This window comes from Myotis lucifugus, unplaced genomic scaffold, assembly GCF_000147115.1.
Source record: "Myotis lucifugus unplaced genomic scaffold, Myoluc2.0 scaffold_43, whole genome shotgun sequence".
NCBI classification, from domain to species: Eukaryota; Metazoa; Chordata; class Mammalia; order Chiroptera; family Vespertilionidae; genus Myotis; species Myotis lucifugus.
This window is the reverse complement of record NW_005871091.1, coordinates 7,256,648-7,272,871: the sequence shown is the minus strand read 5'-3', so window position 1 is coordinate 7,272,871 and position 16,224 is coordinate 7,256,648. Positions and strand designations below refer to the sequence as shown.

Genomic DNA, 16,224 nt, shown 5'->3' with positions numbered 1-16,224 from the left:
AGAGTCTGGGGTGCGCCATGGGACCCAGAGTCAAGTCCTCATCCAACTGCGTGCTCTTCAAAATCGCGTGAGACCCAGACCTGGACAGCCCCACCCCCATTGGGTGAGATCCAGACCCAACCCTGTCAAGCCCTGCCAGGTGGGGGATGCAGCCTCAGGTCCCCGGTCAAGCCCCGCCAGTTAGGGGCGCAGCCTCAGGTCCCCCGGCACACCCTCAGGTCCCCCAGCCTGGCGCTGAGGTGGGGGGCGTGGCCTGAGGTCCCCCATCAAGCCCCGCAGGGTAGGGGGTGTGGCTTGAGGTCCCCTGTTAAGCCCTGCCAGGTGGGGGGTGCAGCCTGAGGTCCTCCGTCAAGCCCCACTGGTGGGGGGCATGGCCTCAGGTACCCCCACCTGGCCCGCCACTACGCAGCCTCAGGTCCCTGCTGATTGCTCGTTACGGCTCATTACAGGAACCCTACCTCCGCTGTGGGCGCAGCCATCTTGTGTTACGGGAACCCCACCTCCACTGTGGGTGCAGCCATCTTATGACGGTGTTATGGCGTGAGGGTCAATTTGCATATTACCTATTTATTATATAGGATAATAAAGAGCTAATATGCTAAATAGACCGGACGGTAGAATGACCTTCCTGAATGACCAGTGGGTGGGGAAGGGGGGAAGTGGGGCCGCAGGGCTGGAAGGCAGCCGGGACCGCAAGGGCCGAGGCAGCCGGGCTCCTTGCACAAATTTCATGCATTGGGCCTCTAGTCTTAAATAATTACCTCCGAAAAAACTCTATTTCTAAATAAGGTCACATTCTGAAGTTCTGGGTAGACATTAACTTTGCGGGGATCATTATTCAACCTAATATACTACCAATATCACACTTGCTTTATGTTCTGACCTTTTGCTTCCCAACTTCTTCTCATATATATTGTTTGGTTTCTCTGGTTCATTTATTCCACAATTACTTACTGAGTGCCTACTATGAAGCAGGCATTGAGAACAGAACAGTAAACAACATGTTTGCCCCTTGAGGTCCTATAATCTAAATGAAGGAGAACTACACTAATATAATAATTGATTAAATATACGTTAATGAATAATAAAATTTAAATGATGCTAAGGGCTATGAAATAATGTGAGAGATAAGATATAAAGGGAGATATGATTCAGATTGAATCAGGAACAATGGCAGGCTCTGAAGAAGGGAGATTTCAGCTGGGAGTTTATAATGAGAAGGCATTAGCTGGGTAAGTGTCAGGGGGAAGAGTATTTAAGGAGGAGGAGGCAACAGCATGTGCAGAGACCCGAAGGCAGGGAAGCCACTGGGGTATCTCTACCTAAAATGACTCCAGTGGTGGGGCTGTAATGACCTAAGAGAAAGTGGCATGAGATGAGGCTGAAGCCTTAGGCAGGGTCACATCCCACAGGGCACTGCAGGCCATGCTCAGTACTTTAGATTGTTCCCTAATTAACGTGAGGCCATTGCAGGCTCCTAAGCAGAACCGTGATCTACCATGTGGAGAACTAATTGAAGAAAGGCAGGGATGAAAACAGAGAGACCAGTGGGGAGACTTTTACAGTGGCCCAGGTGAGGGACAATGGCTTGGAGACTAAAGTGATAACCGTGGAGATGGCAACAAATGGGCATATTTGGGGCATATTTTATAGAAAGAAGAGATGTGGCTTGTTGATGGATATAGAGGGTGAGATGTGGGAGGCATTAAGGACACCTGCCAGCTTATGGAAACAGTAACAGGATGGACAGAGGTACCATTGCCAAGATGTGACGCACGGGAGGAAGAGCACATTTAGGCAGGAAGATCCAGGATTCGGCTTTTGACAAGTTAAATATGAGATGCCTCTAGGATAGTCACGTGGAGATGCCAAATAGGAAATCAGATACATGGTTCTGGAACTCAGGAGAAGAGTCTGTGTTGAAATAGATAGTTGGGCGTCATTGGTAAATACAAGCTGTTTGAAGCCGTTATCGTTGGCTTTAGATTTTTTTTCTTCTTCTTCTTTTAAATGTCAGGCTGACCTTGTGCTGGTTTATTTGGCTTCTTTTTTAAATGCCTCAGCTCTCGGGGCTCTTGGTTCACCTTTTAGTTTCCTATCTTAATCATCCAATTTCTGGCTCACTTTGCAGGTTTCTTTATAATTACATCGTAAAGGCAGAGCATGGCCATGAAAGCAGGTTCTGATTATCTGTATGCCTTGGGCAAATCACTTAAGATCTCTGGGTATTCGTTTCACATCTATAAAAGGGAATTGGTTGTTTTCAGTTTGAAAAAAAACCCAACACCTATTCTTCAAGGTAAAGCTGTACAAAGCGTTAACGTTATCCGCAGTTTTCCCTTACCTCGGTGACAGCAAAACTCCTCTTGCCACAGGGAACCACCTTGTACCACTTGTCGTGCAGCACATCCATAAACCCGTGGGACTTGTATTGACTGATCAGCTCAGATATGTTGGAGGTCAGTGGAGAGTTGGGTGGGAGCCCGATGCCGTATCCTAGGAGAAAAGATAGTCTCAGATGAGTTTTTCACCGGAGAGGCTCCTAAGAGGTTGCCGCTACACTGGTGTGACATGGCCATTAGGCCTGGTAACAAGGGTAGGGCGAACCATCACCATCTTGCCTTCAAAGGACTCAAAAGGTATCTAAGGTTTGATTACCTTCGATCTGCTGCCCCTCGGCGTAGATGAGTCTGGAAAGGAGAGGGATGGGCTGTGCATAGTATACAGGTGGCGCACTGTATCCCAAGGCCTCTGCGCTTCCTTTCAAGATATTTCTTAGAAGCCATCGTTGAGGTCTTTAGCAGGGTGAGGATCCCCTATCCGCCTCTGCTAGAGCCCTTCCTCTAGACCAGGGGTGGGGACGTCCGGCCTGAAGGCGGTATAAGGCCCGCAAAATCATTTGGCCTGGCCCTGCCATGGCATCAGGGGTGAGTTAATTAAGTGTTTGACTAAATATAGCAGGCTAATTTTCAAGCTGTTAATTTTGTATGGCTGAGGAATGATGTTATAAATATCCAAATGGCCTTGGGCAGAAAAAAGGTTCCCCATCCCTGCTCTAGACCTGAAGTACACACAAGTGGGTTGTAATTATAATCTTTGGCTTATGACATAGTCTCATCATTGGTCATGCATGACCCTCTTTTACTTTTATTTTGTTTATTTTTAAATAATAAGACCATGAAACATATGCTATAGCATAACTAAAATATCAATAACAAATTATAATTAACTTCAATGATTAAAATAATGAGTCTGGTAATGCCAAGTGTGGGAGAAGACAGATCAATAAGATTACTTACACATTGTTCGTGGTCATGAAAATTGATATAACCCCTTTGGAAAACAGTTTGATATTTCAAGTACTCATTAAATTTTGTATAGGTGAACGTTTATATACTCTAAGACCAGCAGTTTTAAGTACATTCTCAAAAAAGTCTTCCACAAGCACATCAGGAGATATGCTATGAGAGCCACTGTTCACAATAGCAAAAACTGCAAACACCCAAAGGTGCTTTGACAAGAGGATGGAAAATAAATTGTGGAATACTTACACAATTGGAATATTATATAGTGTGAAACATATTGAGAACTACATGCAATAATAAGGATGACTCTTAGCAATAAGATATGGACTGAGCCTGGCCACAGTGGCTCAGTGGTTAAGTGTGGACCTATGAACCAGGAGGTCATGGTTCGATTCCCAGTAGGGGCCTATGCTCTGGTTGTGGGCTTGATCCCCACGTGTGCAGGAGGCAGCTGATCAATGATTCTATCTCATCAGTGATGTTTCTATCTCTCTCCCTCTCCATTCTTCCCTGAAATTGATAAAGATATATTAAGAAAAAAAGATACGGAGTGAAAAGGGCCAGTTCCAGAAAATTACAGCATGAATCCATTGTGTAAATGTAAAAAGATTCAAAATGAAACAATCTATTTTTAGGAATTCATATATATGTGATTAAAGTATGTTTAGAAAAAACATCAAGGAAATGATAAACCAAAAATCCAGGATAGTAGTTACTGAAGGCGAGGGAGTCAGGGGAAAGGATGAGGGAGGAACAGAGGTGGAGGGAATTTGGGGTCAGCTCTCTTAAGCAGCTTGGACCCTATAGCCTCACTCTGTATGGCTTTATTTGCTTTCCAAACTGTTACTGCACTGTGAATCTCTTTGATGAGCCATGTGGAAGAGCTAATTACCTGCATTTTATCTTGAGCTATTGAATAGGAGAATTAAAAAAAAAAGATATTTTGCCCTCAAGATAATTGAGGAAGATAAACTAAAAATATAGTTACTTCTTTTTCACAGATAAAAACTAAAAGGCTGTCACGAGTCCAAAGATATTTACTGGTGACAAATACCTGCCATAATTATTGTATCTTAACAATTTATTTCCAAGTAGATTAGTTTTTGTTCCTATTTTTATTGCAGAGACATAAATTACACAGATCCTTCTTTAAAAAAGGCTGAGGTCTGAGATGTGTGCATAACCAAGAAAAGAAAAGACATAACTAATGCAGAGAAAATTTTTGAGTTTTGAAGAGCTGCATGTTTTCTTTTCCCTGGTAATTTTGTTTGTTCCTTAACAATGGCAAGTCAAGGAAATGTTGACAATGTCAAGAGCATGATTAGAATTTTTAATATACAAAGCTATTTTGAGGGCCTGTTTTGTGCCTAGCTTTGGTTGGAAAGGCGAGACTGAGAATAAAAGGCTTTACATGAGCAGCCTGTTCTGCAGATGTTATCATAAAATAACATTTTTTTGTGATGAGCAATTGTAAGGATGTAGCAGTTTTCTTTAGAAACATTTCTTATAATGAATGCTATTGACAGTTCCGTCGCACATACATTCACTCAATACTTATTTACATGCCAGGCACAATCCTAGGCACCTGTATAATAATATTCACTGACTTACTGATTCACTCATTCATTCCATGGACAAATACACTGAGTGAACAGGCACTGTGTTGAGTGGTTGGGATTTAGCAGTGAGCAAGGCAGATATGGCCCCTGTAGTTGCAGTGTATCCACTCCATTAGGGAGACAGATGTTATACAATGACTGTACAATGATTATTTTATTACATTGAGATAAGTGCCATGAGGATGAAGAACTGGGGCATCTACAAACATATACAGTGGGGCCTTGACTTACGAGTGTCCCGACTAACGAGTTTTTTGAGATACGAGCCGTCTCTCGGACGATTTTTTGCTTTGAGTTGCGAGCTAAAATTCGGGTTACGAGCCAGCTTCAGATACTCCACCGCTAGTTGGCGCAGCGAACGTCACAGTGAACGCCACAACATCAGCCCAGCATCACGTGTCTCACTTGTTCACTTTAAGATTTGACATATGAGTAATTTGAGTTACGGAGCTCCGTCACGGAACGAATTAAACACGTAAATCAAGGCCCCACTGTAGTAGGAGGAATTGGAACTCTCTGGTGGAAGCGGGTTAATGGTCAGGATAAGTAGGCCTGGTTTGCTGAATATTATTATATTTTTTCACAACATGTTACAAACTATTATAGCTAATAGTCTGTAACTAACAAAAATACTATAAAAATACAATAATAATCAGCCCCTGTGGCAATAGTTTTCAACAACAACGACAAGTACATCTAATATTTATCGAGGGCTTATTATATACCAAGTCCTGCTCTATAATAAACCTTTTGCAAACCTTACCCTGTTTTGCAGATCATGCACTAGACCAGCGGTTCTCAACCTGTGGGTCGCAACCCCTTTGGGGGTCGAACGACCCTTTCACAGGGGTTGCCTAAATACATCCTGCATATCAGATATTTACATTATGATTCATAACAGTAGCAAAATTACAGTTATGAAGTAGCAACGAAAATAATTTTATGGTTGGGGGTCACCACAATATGAGGAACTGTATTAAAGGGTCGCGGCATTGGGAAGGTTGAGAACCACTGCACTAGACTAAGATAATGTACTAGAGTGTGGCATACAGTTCAGTGAAATCACTCTGAAATTCTAATTATAAGAACTAGAACATACTGAGACCTACTGTGTGCCAGACTGTGTGTCTAATTCCACACTGTGTGTCTAATTCCTTTAGGAATCCAAGCAGAATATGTATTCCTCAAGTATTAAAGACTGAATAAGTAAACTGCCCAATGTCACACAGCTCATAGTTGGCAAAGCTAGCATTTGAAAATAGGTCTGTTTGAGTCTAAAGCCAGTGCTCTGTCCACTGTATCTAGTATAGCATGCGACCAAGTCAAGGAAATGCTTGGCTATCACAGTCATATTGATGTGATCCCCCCAAACTAGGCAGCAGTTCAGTACAAAACCACAATCATCTAAACTGGTGGTTTGTTTTCAACAGCAGACACAAATATATCATTCATGGGCATATTTTGTCCATGTAAATGTGTGTGTGTGTGTGTGTGTGTGTGTGTGTGTGTGTATAGACAGATATGCCATCTATACATTGGAAATTAACTAGCAAGGATGCTCCCTGACTCTATTATTCCCCTTACAAATCCTCTTAAATTACTCAGCCCACCTTAGTGTAGTATTGGCAGAATTGTTTTCATTCTTCACTTGATAAGCATTTGTTGCACACCTATGCATCTATTCATTAATCCCACAAACATGTAGTGAATGCTCATTCTGTATCAGACACTCCGCCAAGTGCTGTAGAGGCTGCCATGTTCAATCAGACACTCGGTCTAGCCATGAGAAGCTCATGGTGACATGGGGAGACGAGGCACACATACATAACTACACAACATGGTGGGAAGTCACAGGGCTTTTCTTGGGAAAAAAGATAGGTGAGGCATAAATTCAATATGGGTGAAATATAATGACTAGGATGCAATGAGGACAATGGATAAAACTCTGTGGAGTTCAGAGGAATGATAGATTGCTACCATACGAGAGGATGAGAGAAGACATCTGAGACTGATTCTTACAGTGGTATTTTGGGAAGATGTGACAAAAATACATGATAAGACAGTTTAAAAATCTGAAGTTAATACTTATAATAAATCTACATATTCTAAGAAAAGAATTTTGGCACTACAACAAAAGTATAAAAATCACCCCAGGGCAAAAGCTATGTTGAAGTTGCAGAGACATTTATAAAAAATTGCTACATAGGAAATAATAAATTTTAAATCACTCCACTCCATCATGTCAAAGTTAAGCTGTGATTGCTAAAAATAGATTACTGTCCTTTTTAATTTTCTATTTTATTGCATATGTTGAATATTGTCATGTTAATGATTTTTAACATTAATAATAATGATTAGGTAATTAAAACAAACTATCAAGGGGAGAAATAGGAAAAAAGTTACATGGTAATGAGAAGAGGTATTTGTTAAAAGACATAAAATTCCATTTTACTCAGAAACATAAAATAGTAAAAGTTAAAAGGTTTCATCCCCATCCTCTCTTTATCAGTTGCTTTTCGAATTTGATGTGTTCATTGGTCAAAGAATTCTTCTTTTTAAGTTGCTGACTCAACTTAGCAGCCTGAGCTGCTTTCATTATCATTAGAAACATGGCTTTGCAATAAAGACGAGGTTGACTATTTTGTGGTTGATGGATGAAGCAAAATGGAATCCTTCAACCCTAAAGATGAAGGCATCAGGCACCCTGGAAATTGCATACAGCTTAATAGCCCAAAAGAACAATTTTCAGAATAGAATCCCGATCTTTTCCCCATGGATAAATCAGCTTTACTCAGCTAAGAGTGGTGGAAATATATTTTGGCTAGGAAATGTATAGTTAAAAATTCATGGACTAAGAGAACTTCCTGAAATGTGGTTGGAAAATAGATATTTTGAAAATAAGATTTCAGGTAGCATTAAAAAAAAAGGCTTCAGGAAGAAAGACTAGAAGACTAATTCAGTTTTGCAGCCAGTCCTTGCAATACCATATTTAGCTACTCTGGGGCAATGGTTGAGAACATACTGAAATAGTCTCAACTATAAAGATGACACTAAAAATGAGGTTCGTTTATCCCCAGCACATCGAAGTGGAGAGAGAGTGTGGGAGAAGCTGAGTATCTGAAGGCTATCTATCCTGGGACAATTTTATGTGAATTGGTCTTAATCTCTTAATTCGACATATTGAATAATAATTGATTAGGTACTTTCTATGTGCGTGTACATACTTTACATGTATAATTTTATTCAATCTTTACAACCCTATCCTAGATATATTATTCATAAACCCATAATGCAGAGGAGGAACCTGAAAACCTGATTAAGAGACCTGCCCCCACCTAGCACAGGAGTAACAGCAGCTCTGCTCTAACACTGCACTCACATTCACATCTGGTGCTCCAAGCACTGTATTCAATAATTAGTGGAAAACAAGTAAGAGAACAAACTCAAAAACGGGCAAAGATAAGTTGCATTAGCTGGTCTGTTTTAAGGATTTCCATGACAGCCTCTTTTCCTGAGACAGAGAGATTGGAGGTAGACCAATGCATACATTTGGGACATGTGTTCATTTATCTTAACACTTTCTTCCCCTTTCCCCAACCCGCAGAGCACACTCTCAAGAGTATCAACTCATGTTCTTCAGATGCTTTTCTTTTTTTATAATGGTGAGGGAAGAGGTATAATTTGGGATTCCACAGTGCCTTGCATATAGTAGGCGCCCAATAAATATTTGTTGAAGCAAATCTGGTGCTCCAAGCACTGTATTCAACAATTAGTGGAAAACAAGTAAGAGAACAAACTCAAAAACGGGCAAAGGTCTTTGGCAGAAAGGTCACAAATCATTACTGTGCGGTTCCATTTCTTTTTTCTCGTTTGACCTTTATTGTCAGCTCACGCCAGTGCATACATTTGGGACATGTGTTCATTTATCTCAACACTTTCTTCCCCTTTCCCCAACCCGCAGAGCACACACTATGTCGTTGTTTTCTCTGGTGTATATAGTATTTGAAATGACCAAAGGTTTTCCACATGCTCTGAAATTCCTAATAGTTTTGGTTTGCTGTGCTAAGTACTCATGAAAAGGTTTCAAACTCAGCGTGGAGCCACTGTCTCTCTCATTTGCCTCACCTTTTATCTTTCCAGCCTAAATAAATGGCGAATGGTGAAGTTGGGGGTGTATTCAGTAGTCACGGTGGGTGGTGTGATATCAGTACTGTGCAGAGTGAATGTACATTGAGCGTGAAGAAATCAATGTACTCCATTTCCCCTCCTAACTTCCCAAAGTCATTTAAGCACCTGGAAAAGTGCGTGCAGAACATCAGGGTTCTTTTGATGACTACATTAGCGACTGAGTTAAGTACTTATTTCAAATCTAACCTAATGAGTTATGCAATGGGTAATACATCATTTATCACATAACTGTTATACGCCTAGATCCTGTGAAAGGAACCAGACATATGCAACAGTCCTGTAAGTAAAAATTGTTCATAAATTGCTTTGATGATATTTTTATGCCTATAAAGTCTAATGAATTAATAATAAAGTCTACATTTTCATAAGTTCCAGAAACATAAATGTTGTTAGAGGAAAGCAGGTAATACTTTTTAAAATTTCATTAAGAGAGAAAGATTCCCTGCAGTAGGCCTGTGGTAGGGGGTGTGGCGTGGACGGGGATCAACAGGGAAAAAGAAGGGGGCATCTGTAATATTTTCAACAATGAAGATAAATTTGAGAGAGAGAGAGAGAGGGGGGGGGAGAGAGAGAGAGAGAGAGAGAGAAAAATCTATAAATTAACATGCTTTTTCAAAGAGCAGCAATCAAGCCTTTCCCTAGTATCTTCATCACATTGCTGATTATAACTTAGAAGTAAGTTCTCTTTGTGTTTTACCAAGTTCTGTTTTTAGGTTGTGAAATTGTTGCCAGGGGCAGTATTGAATTAAATTTTCTGATTTGCACCTCACCCAGAATAGATCAGCAATAGTTCCCCGCCCTCTCCCCGCCTCCCCAGAATAAACCAACAATGATGATGAGGATGCTCTCTCTGTTCAAGTCTGTATCCTTTCTGCTCTCTTGCAGGGAGAGCTCTTCCATGGGCCATTTTTGTGCTTATCCCCTTTGAAGACACTGTGGTGTCTGGAGATGATGAGAATGGCAAGAGGAGAAGTCTCGGGCGCTCAGATGGAAATGTAAACAGGGAGTCAGCGGGAGTTAATTGTGTGGCATCTGGCACTGGGGTCCAGCAGAGGCAAATAAGCCATCTCACCACAGCCTTTTGACAAGACAGCATTGCTCTCTGAAGTGGAGAAGGTGGGAAGTGGAGTCCCTCATTCTTATGCCCCCAACCAATGATTCATTGTTTAGTAGCTGCTAATGGCAGAAGGGACCTCAATTACCCAGTGAATCTAGGACAGAAAGAAAGTAACATCCCTTCTCTATCTGCAGAATCCACACACACAAAAATGGGAATTTTCCATTGCTACATCAAAATGGGGTTATATAATAAATGTTCTTTGGGTTTTTAAACTTTCTTCTTTTTCTTTTCTTTTTGTGTCTTTGTTATCTCAGACTGCAGTCTTTTTTTAAAGATATATTATTGATTTCAGAGAGGAAAGGAGAGGGAGAGAGAGATAGAAGCATCAATGATGAGAGAGAATTATTGATTGGCTGCTCCCTGCACACTCCACGTGGGGGATCGAGCCTGTAATCCGGGCATGTGCCCTGACCAGGAATCGAACCGTGACCTCCTGGTTCATAGGTTGGTGCTCAACCACTGAGCCACGCTGTCTGGGCTCAGACTGCAGCCTTAATAGAAGACCACTACCATGTAATCTCTCTCTTCCTGAATTCTATCCCTGGTTCAGGTGGAGGTCACTTTGCCTGGAGAGGAGATTGATTTTTTTTCTGAGGAGAAGGCATGAAGAAATAGCATCAGCTGTTATATTCTCATTCATCACAAAAGCCAAGACTTAAGTACAAAATTTGCTGATGTGTTTAGGGGAGACAGAGACCAGCTATAGCTGGAAAACTGGAATCACAATAGTCTCACTGCACTAGTCAACATACAGGAAAGTACAGTTTTATGGAAACAGGACTTGGACACCTGCCCTGGGACTGTTTCAAGTTGAAGTGTTTCCTGACAAGTGAACATGGCTGTCTTGAGGGTCAGGGTATACTGTCAGGGGAGGGAAGCTGGGAGCTGGGAGACATGAAATTTGCTGGTTCAAACTACCAGCTCCATATATCAACTGTTGTCCAGAATGAAAGGAGCTACTGACAAAGCAATCCTTCTTTGATCCTGAAGTTTGATTGATTGGTTGATCAACTTGGAAGCAAAAGTTTGCTGACAGTGGGGAGAGAGGCAAACCTGAGGTCCCAAACAAGGTTTTGTTTAGTACTCTTAACAGAATGAGATTTAGAATGAGATTTTTTTCTATTTGTTTTCCAACTAGTAGGAAAACATTTATTTAAGAACCACGAGGTTGGGATTCTAATTCCAGTATTATCCCCTAACTGTGATTATGAAAAAGTGATGTAACGTCCCCAGGCTTTCTGGTGTATAAAGTGAGTAGATTAGGTTACTCAGTGGTCGGCAAACTGCGGCTCGCGAGCCACATGCGACTCTTTGGCCCCTTGAGTGTGGCTATTCCACAAAATACTGGCTCTTCCACAAAATACTGACTTCTGCGCATGGGCCACAAAGTTTCAATCGCACTTTACTTGCGCGCCCGCACGTGGCATTTTGTGGAAGAGCCACACTCAAGGGGCCAAAGAGCCGCATGTGGCTGGTGAGCCGCAGTTTGCCGACCACTGGGTTAGATCAACATTGGGGTCCTTCCAGTGGTAAAATGCAATCATTCTAGTTTTTTGCATCAGATTCATTATAGTATTTGGCCATTGGAAAATAAAGATTAATTTAAAATTGGACTCCCCATTTATGACATTATGCCACCATTCCCAGGTATCTGCAACAACATCATTTGAGTAACAACAATGTTTTCTTTTTTTTTCCCCCTCTTCCTAACAGCGGGTAAATACATGTTTGTTGCGTAGGTGAAAAATAAATTCCTAACTTCAGCAACTTAATAGCTAAGTGCTTATGCGTTGAAAATGAACACCAGGGAAGATGAATAGCATTTTGCCTCTGACTTTGGCATTTGTGACTTGCTAGGTTGGCAAAATGAGCACATCCCGAGTAAGAGTGAATTAAGAGTGACTGATTAATACCTTCTATGGCAAATGGCTTCCCCACCGTAAGAAGTTTGCAGTCAGCATCTATTGACACTTCATAATCCAGAAGGGCTTTGTCCATGATGAAGGCGTCTAGTTTCTCTGGATCATTCCTACATTTGAGACCAAGAGAAGAAAAGTGAAAAATGATTCCTTAATGAACAGGAAGCACGAAGGCTGACGGCTGGCTTTTGTTTAGGGGACAGAAACCTGGACACCAAGGGCAGCAAGAGCTAGCTAGCTGCTGACTAGGCCTTGTTGGCATCTCACTGACCTGTAGAGAAGAGACCAGGGGAAAGAGCCTCTCTTATGAGAGAGCATGACCTCTTTCCAACGGGTTTATCCACCATTACTTCTAGAGTCAACAAAAGAGCCAGAGTGACTTTGAATTGAACAAGAAGGTTCATTTCTCTTACACTGACTGAGGATTTTTTGTGTGCTAGGCATTGTATTTATTATTCTCCATAAATTTCATCACACGTGAAATCACGAGCAGGTGGTACTATCCCATTTTAACAGATGAGGACATTGAGGCTCAGAGAGTCAAAGTAACTTGATCCAGGTTACACAGCGAGTCAGTGTTGGAGCTAGGTGGGTTCATTATCAGCATGTGGATATTCTTATTTCTTTCTGTCATGATCACTATCCTATTTTTCAGAGACCAGGCATTATTTCACATTTAGGAGGAGATATAAGGAAATGCAAATAAGAGATCTAGCATTCCCGGGGGAAATGGAGTTAAGGTCTCTTTAAAGTCTACAGGCTAGCTTTCAATAAATGCAAGGGGAATAATCTGTGATAGATCTTAGTAATCTGTTTTATTAATTTATCTCCAGAGATTCATGTCTCACTCTCATCCCAGGAAGCAGTTCTGGCAAGAATCATTTAAGCAGGTGTCCCGAGATAGTATCAGTGAGTCAGCCATGGGCTGGGATTAAGATGCCAACAGATGCCTTGTGCGTCCTTTCTGTGTTCCCCCCATTTTTTGGATCCAGGCCCAGAGATGGTCCAGAGGAGCTCCCACTTACAAAGGGAGGGAGGGTGAGGAAAGGGGAGTTTCCCAGAGCATTGTTTAAGTTGTATGCAATGACTCTTGTTTTCAGTCTCCTCAAATCCTTTTTGGAAAGATGTGGACATACATCCATCTAAGAAAGGCTTTCTGACTCTCAGGGTTGTCCAAACAGCTGGGCAAAAACAACTCGTCTCTGCCCCATCTGGGCTCAGTCATTCCTCACTTAGAGCCAGAAATGAGGCTGTTGGAATTCAATACCGAGAACATGGCCAGGGCCCATCAAGATCTAAAAGAGAAAGCCAGTCCCAGACTCTAAGTTTCATCATTGGGCAGATGTGCATCTTTACACGGATGGCTTTGTCTGGGGCACACGTGGACATATAGTAAGTAGGTCAAGTTTCTCCTTGGTGCCAGTGACTATTGCTTCCTCCTTCTATTCTTCCAGGAAGTAGAATCACCAATTCACAATCCATCCCCTTTTCCATAGGGTGTTGGATTTAAGGTACAATGAGGCCCATGTTTAACTTTACCCCAAATGAAGAACATCTCCTAGCTCTACGGCTGTGGGAAGCTTCAGAAAGGGCTCTCCTAGGAACTGAGGAAGAGGAACCTTAATGAAATCTTGGCAATAAAATAAAAAAGTGGAATTGAAAGATGTTTCTCTGAAGTTTTACCACTATATTAGCAGAATTTACCTTGGGAGCTATAGAGCAACAAGTCACCATTTACCAATACTCTGCAAATATTTGCGGTTGCAATAAAAATTGGGGCTCAGTTTTCCTAACAAGTAATTCGTGAGGTCCACTCTCAGTGGTATCCTTAAATAATTACTGATTTCAGACTGCAAAGTGCGGCTGGCTGTGACAGGTCTCTATTACATGGGGAGGCAAGAAGCAATCAGCTCACAGACTCTCATGGGGCCCTGAGCCACTGGTGAGGAAGTGGCTGGGTGTGAGCCAGGTATAAGCAGCTTCTAGTCTGGCTGAATCATCCTTACAGTTGGTAGAGCCTCCAGGGGTTTCTCTCATTATAGACTCGTGCTCTTTTTGAACATTCATTTCATAATACATAAAACACAAAACATAGTCATATGTAAACATACTAAAAGAAATGAATACTTTAAATAGGGATTACTTTTTAAGAAAAGCATCATCTCAGAAATCAGGGCCCTAAGTGAGTAGGACTAAGCCCAGGGGAATTTTGATAGGAGAGGGAGGGACAGGCTTCACACAGGAGGAACCTTTCCTGTACAGAGGACTCCAGGGGTTGTGTCCTGCAGGTCAGGGCTCTGGGATATCAGGTAGGTAACATGAGGACTGTAGTTGCTTGGAGTGGTGGCTGAGAGCTCAGGCAGTGACTAGGCCACAAGTGGAACACGGATGCTGCTGGAACACGGACTACTCTTTGACCATCCGGGTCCTACTTTTCTGTTATGGTTCCTAGACCAGCCTATTGTGGTTGGATTCTAGAGACGTGATTCTAGTCCTGAATCCGCCACTTGCTAGCTGTATTTTCATGAGCAAGTTGCTTATTCTGGGCCTCAACTTCTTCATCTGCACCTGCCTTTCTACCTGTTTTTTTCTCTCCAGGCTGGAGTGGGGTCAACTCTGAGCACTAGGGCCTTCTCAGGTGAAGCTTCCAGAATAAATGAATGCCCTGAGTGAGGTGGAGCTGGGGAGAGCACCAGTGGTCCATCACACCCGTTTGTGCCAGAAGAACCTGGTTTGTCAGCCAGTGATACCTCGCTGGAAGCCACTATTATCTCCCTGACATCTTATTCTCTCTCTCAGCCACGACTTTGCCCGAAGAAGAGAATACAGAAGAGGAGCGGGGAGGCCAAGGAGCACTTAACTCGGTGTCTTAGAGGGACTCCAATGTTTTTGCAAAATTAAAAGTACCATTTCATAGTATTTGAGCATCATATATAACCTCGCAAATTTGAGAGCACTGGGCTTCCTCTCTAGACTCTAGTTTAAAGTCCATAAGATTGTTTTAGGGGCCTATTACTAGGGATCTTGAGAAACACAAAGCCAGCCATTCTGTCCCATGAAGTTATTTGTTTTCCTTCTTTCTTAAAAAAAAGAATTTGGGAAGATTATTGTGGTCAACCATAGAGAAACCAGTTTCCTGATGCTGTGCAATTCTAGGGATTGGAGGATTGACTATATGTCATTGTCCTGGGACCATTAGGCAGGAGGGAGAGGACTACTCACTCTCATGCTGGGTGCTTATTGGGAGCCATTCCTTGCCCTCTCCCAGGCTGACTAGATGAGCGGATCCATACCTACTCACCCTCCTTTGCATTCTGCCTCACTGAATTACAGGCTCCAGTAATCTGCCATGGGAATGGCATTGCTCTTGATTGCTTCTCGCAGATTCTGATGGGAAGGATGCAGGCATGGGATCATTGCTTTTTATCTTATCTCCTATCTACAGGAAATCTCTAAGATAAATCCCTCTTCCTTGTGAAAAGGAGAGAGTCCATGGGCTTAGAGATTCACTGTGAAGGAAATGGGTGCTTTGGGACACTTTATCTTCTGGCCTCATTCCCTGAGTGTTTTATCATTTCTGCACCATTGTTTTCTCAAGTGAAGTCAAGCCAACATTTGCTTCCCCCACCATCTGCTCCACTAATGACCCCACTGGCATTTAGAGCAAAGCTACTGCTAACTTGGGACTATGCAGTAATCTTAGTCCCATAATCAAATGCAAACTATTCCATACTGTCTCCTGGATCTCACACAGTGTGAGGTATTACTGAACACACAGTCGGTATATTGAACTGTCATTTAAAACAAAACCAACAACAAACACCGCCTCAGTGAGAACTTTTTGGCCCCAAGAGGCTGACACTCACTTCAGATACTCCACTCCATCGGGGGTGGCTGGTACATTGTACCTTCTCATATACTCATGCATCTCGGGGAAGCTTTGCCTCACATAATCTTCAGCACTGCTTTCCCGGACAGTTCCAAAGCGGAAGCCCTGGGATGGATGATGGAGCTATGAAGGAGAAAAAGAAATGTCTTTAATATAAATTAGTCTTAGAATTGTTTTCAAAATG

General features: G+C 42.2%; 1 protein-coding gene across 1 annotated transcript in view; it reads right to left on the bottom strand.

The window, feature by feature from the left end:
• Window positions 1-16,224, bottom strand: part of GRIN3A (glutamate ionotropic receptor NMDA type subunit 3A) — a 136,086-nt gene that overhangs the window by 28,122 nt on the left and 91,740 nt on the right. Inside the window, 3 exon segments of the mRNA XM_006088071.3 lie at window positions 2,345-2,496; window positions 12,146-12,261; window positions 16,018-16,163. Coding sequence (XP_006088133.1) covers window positions 2,345-2,496; window positions 12,146-12,261; window positions 16,018-16,163 — 414 coding nt within the window.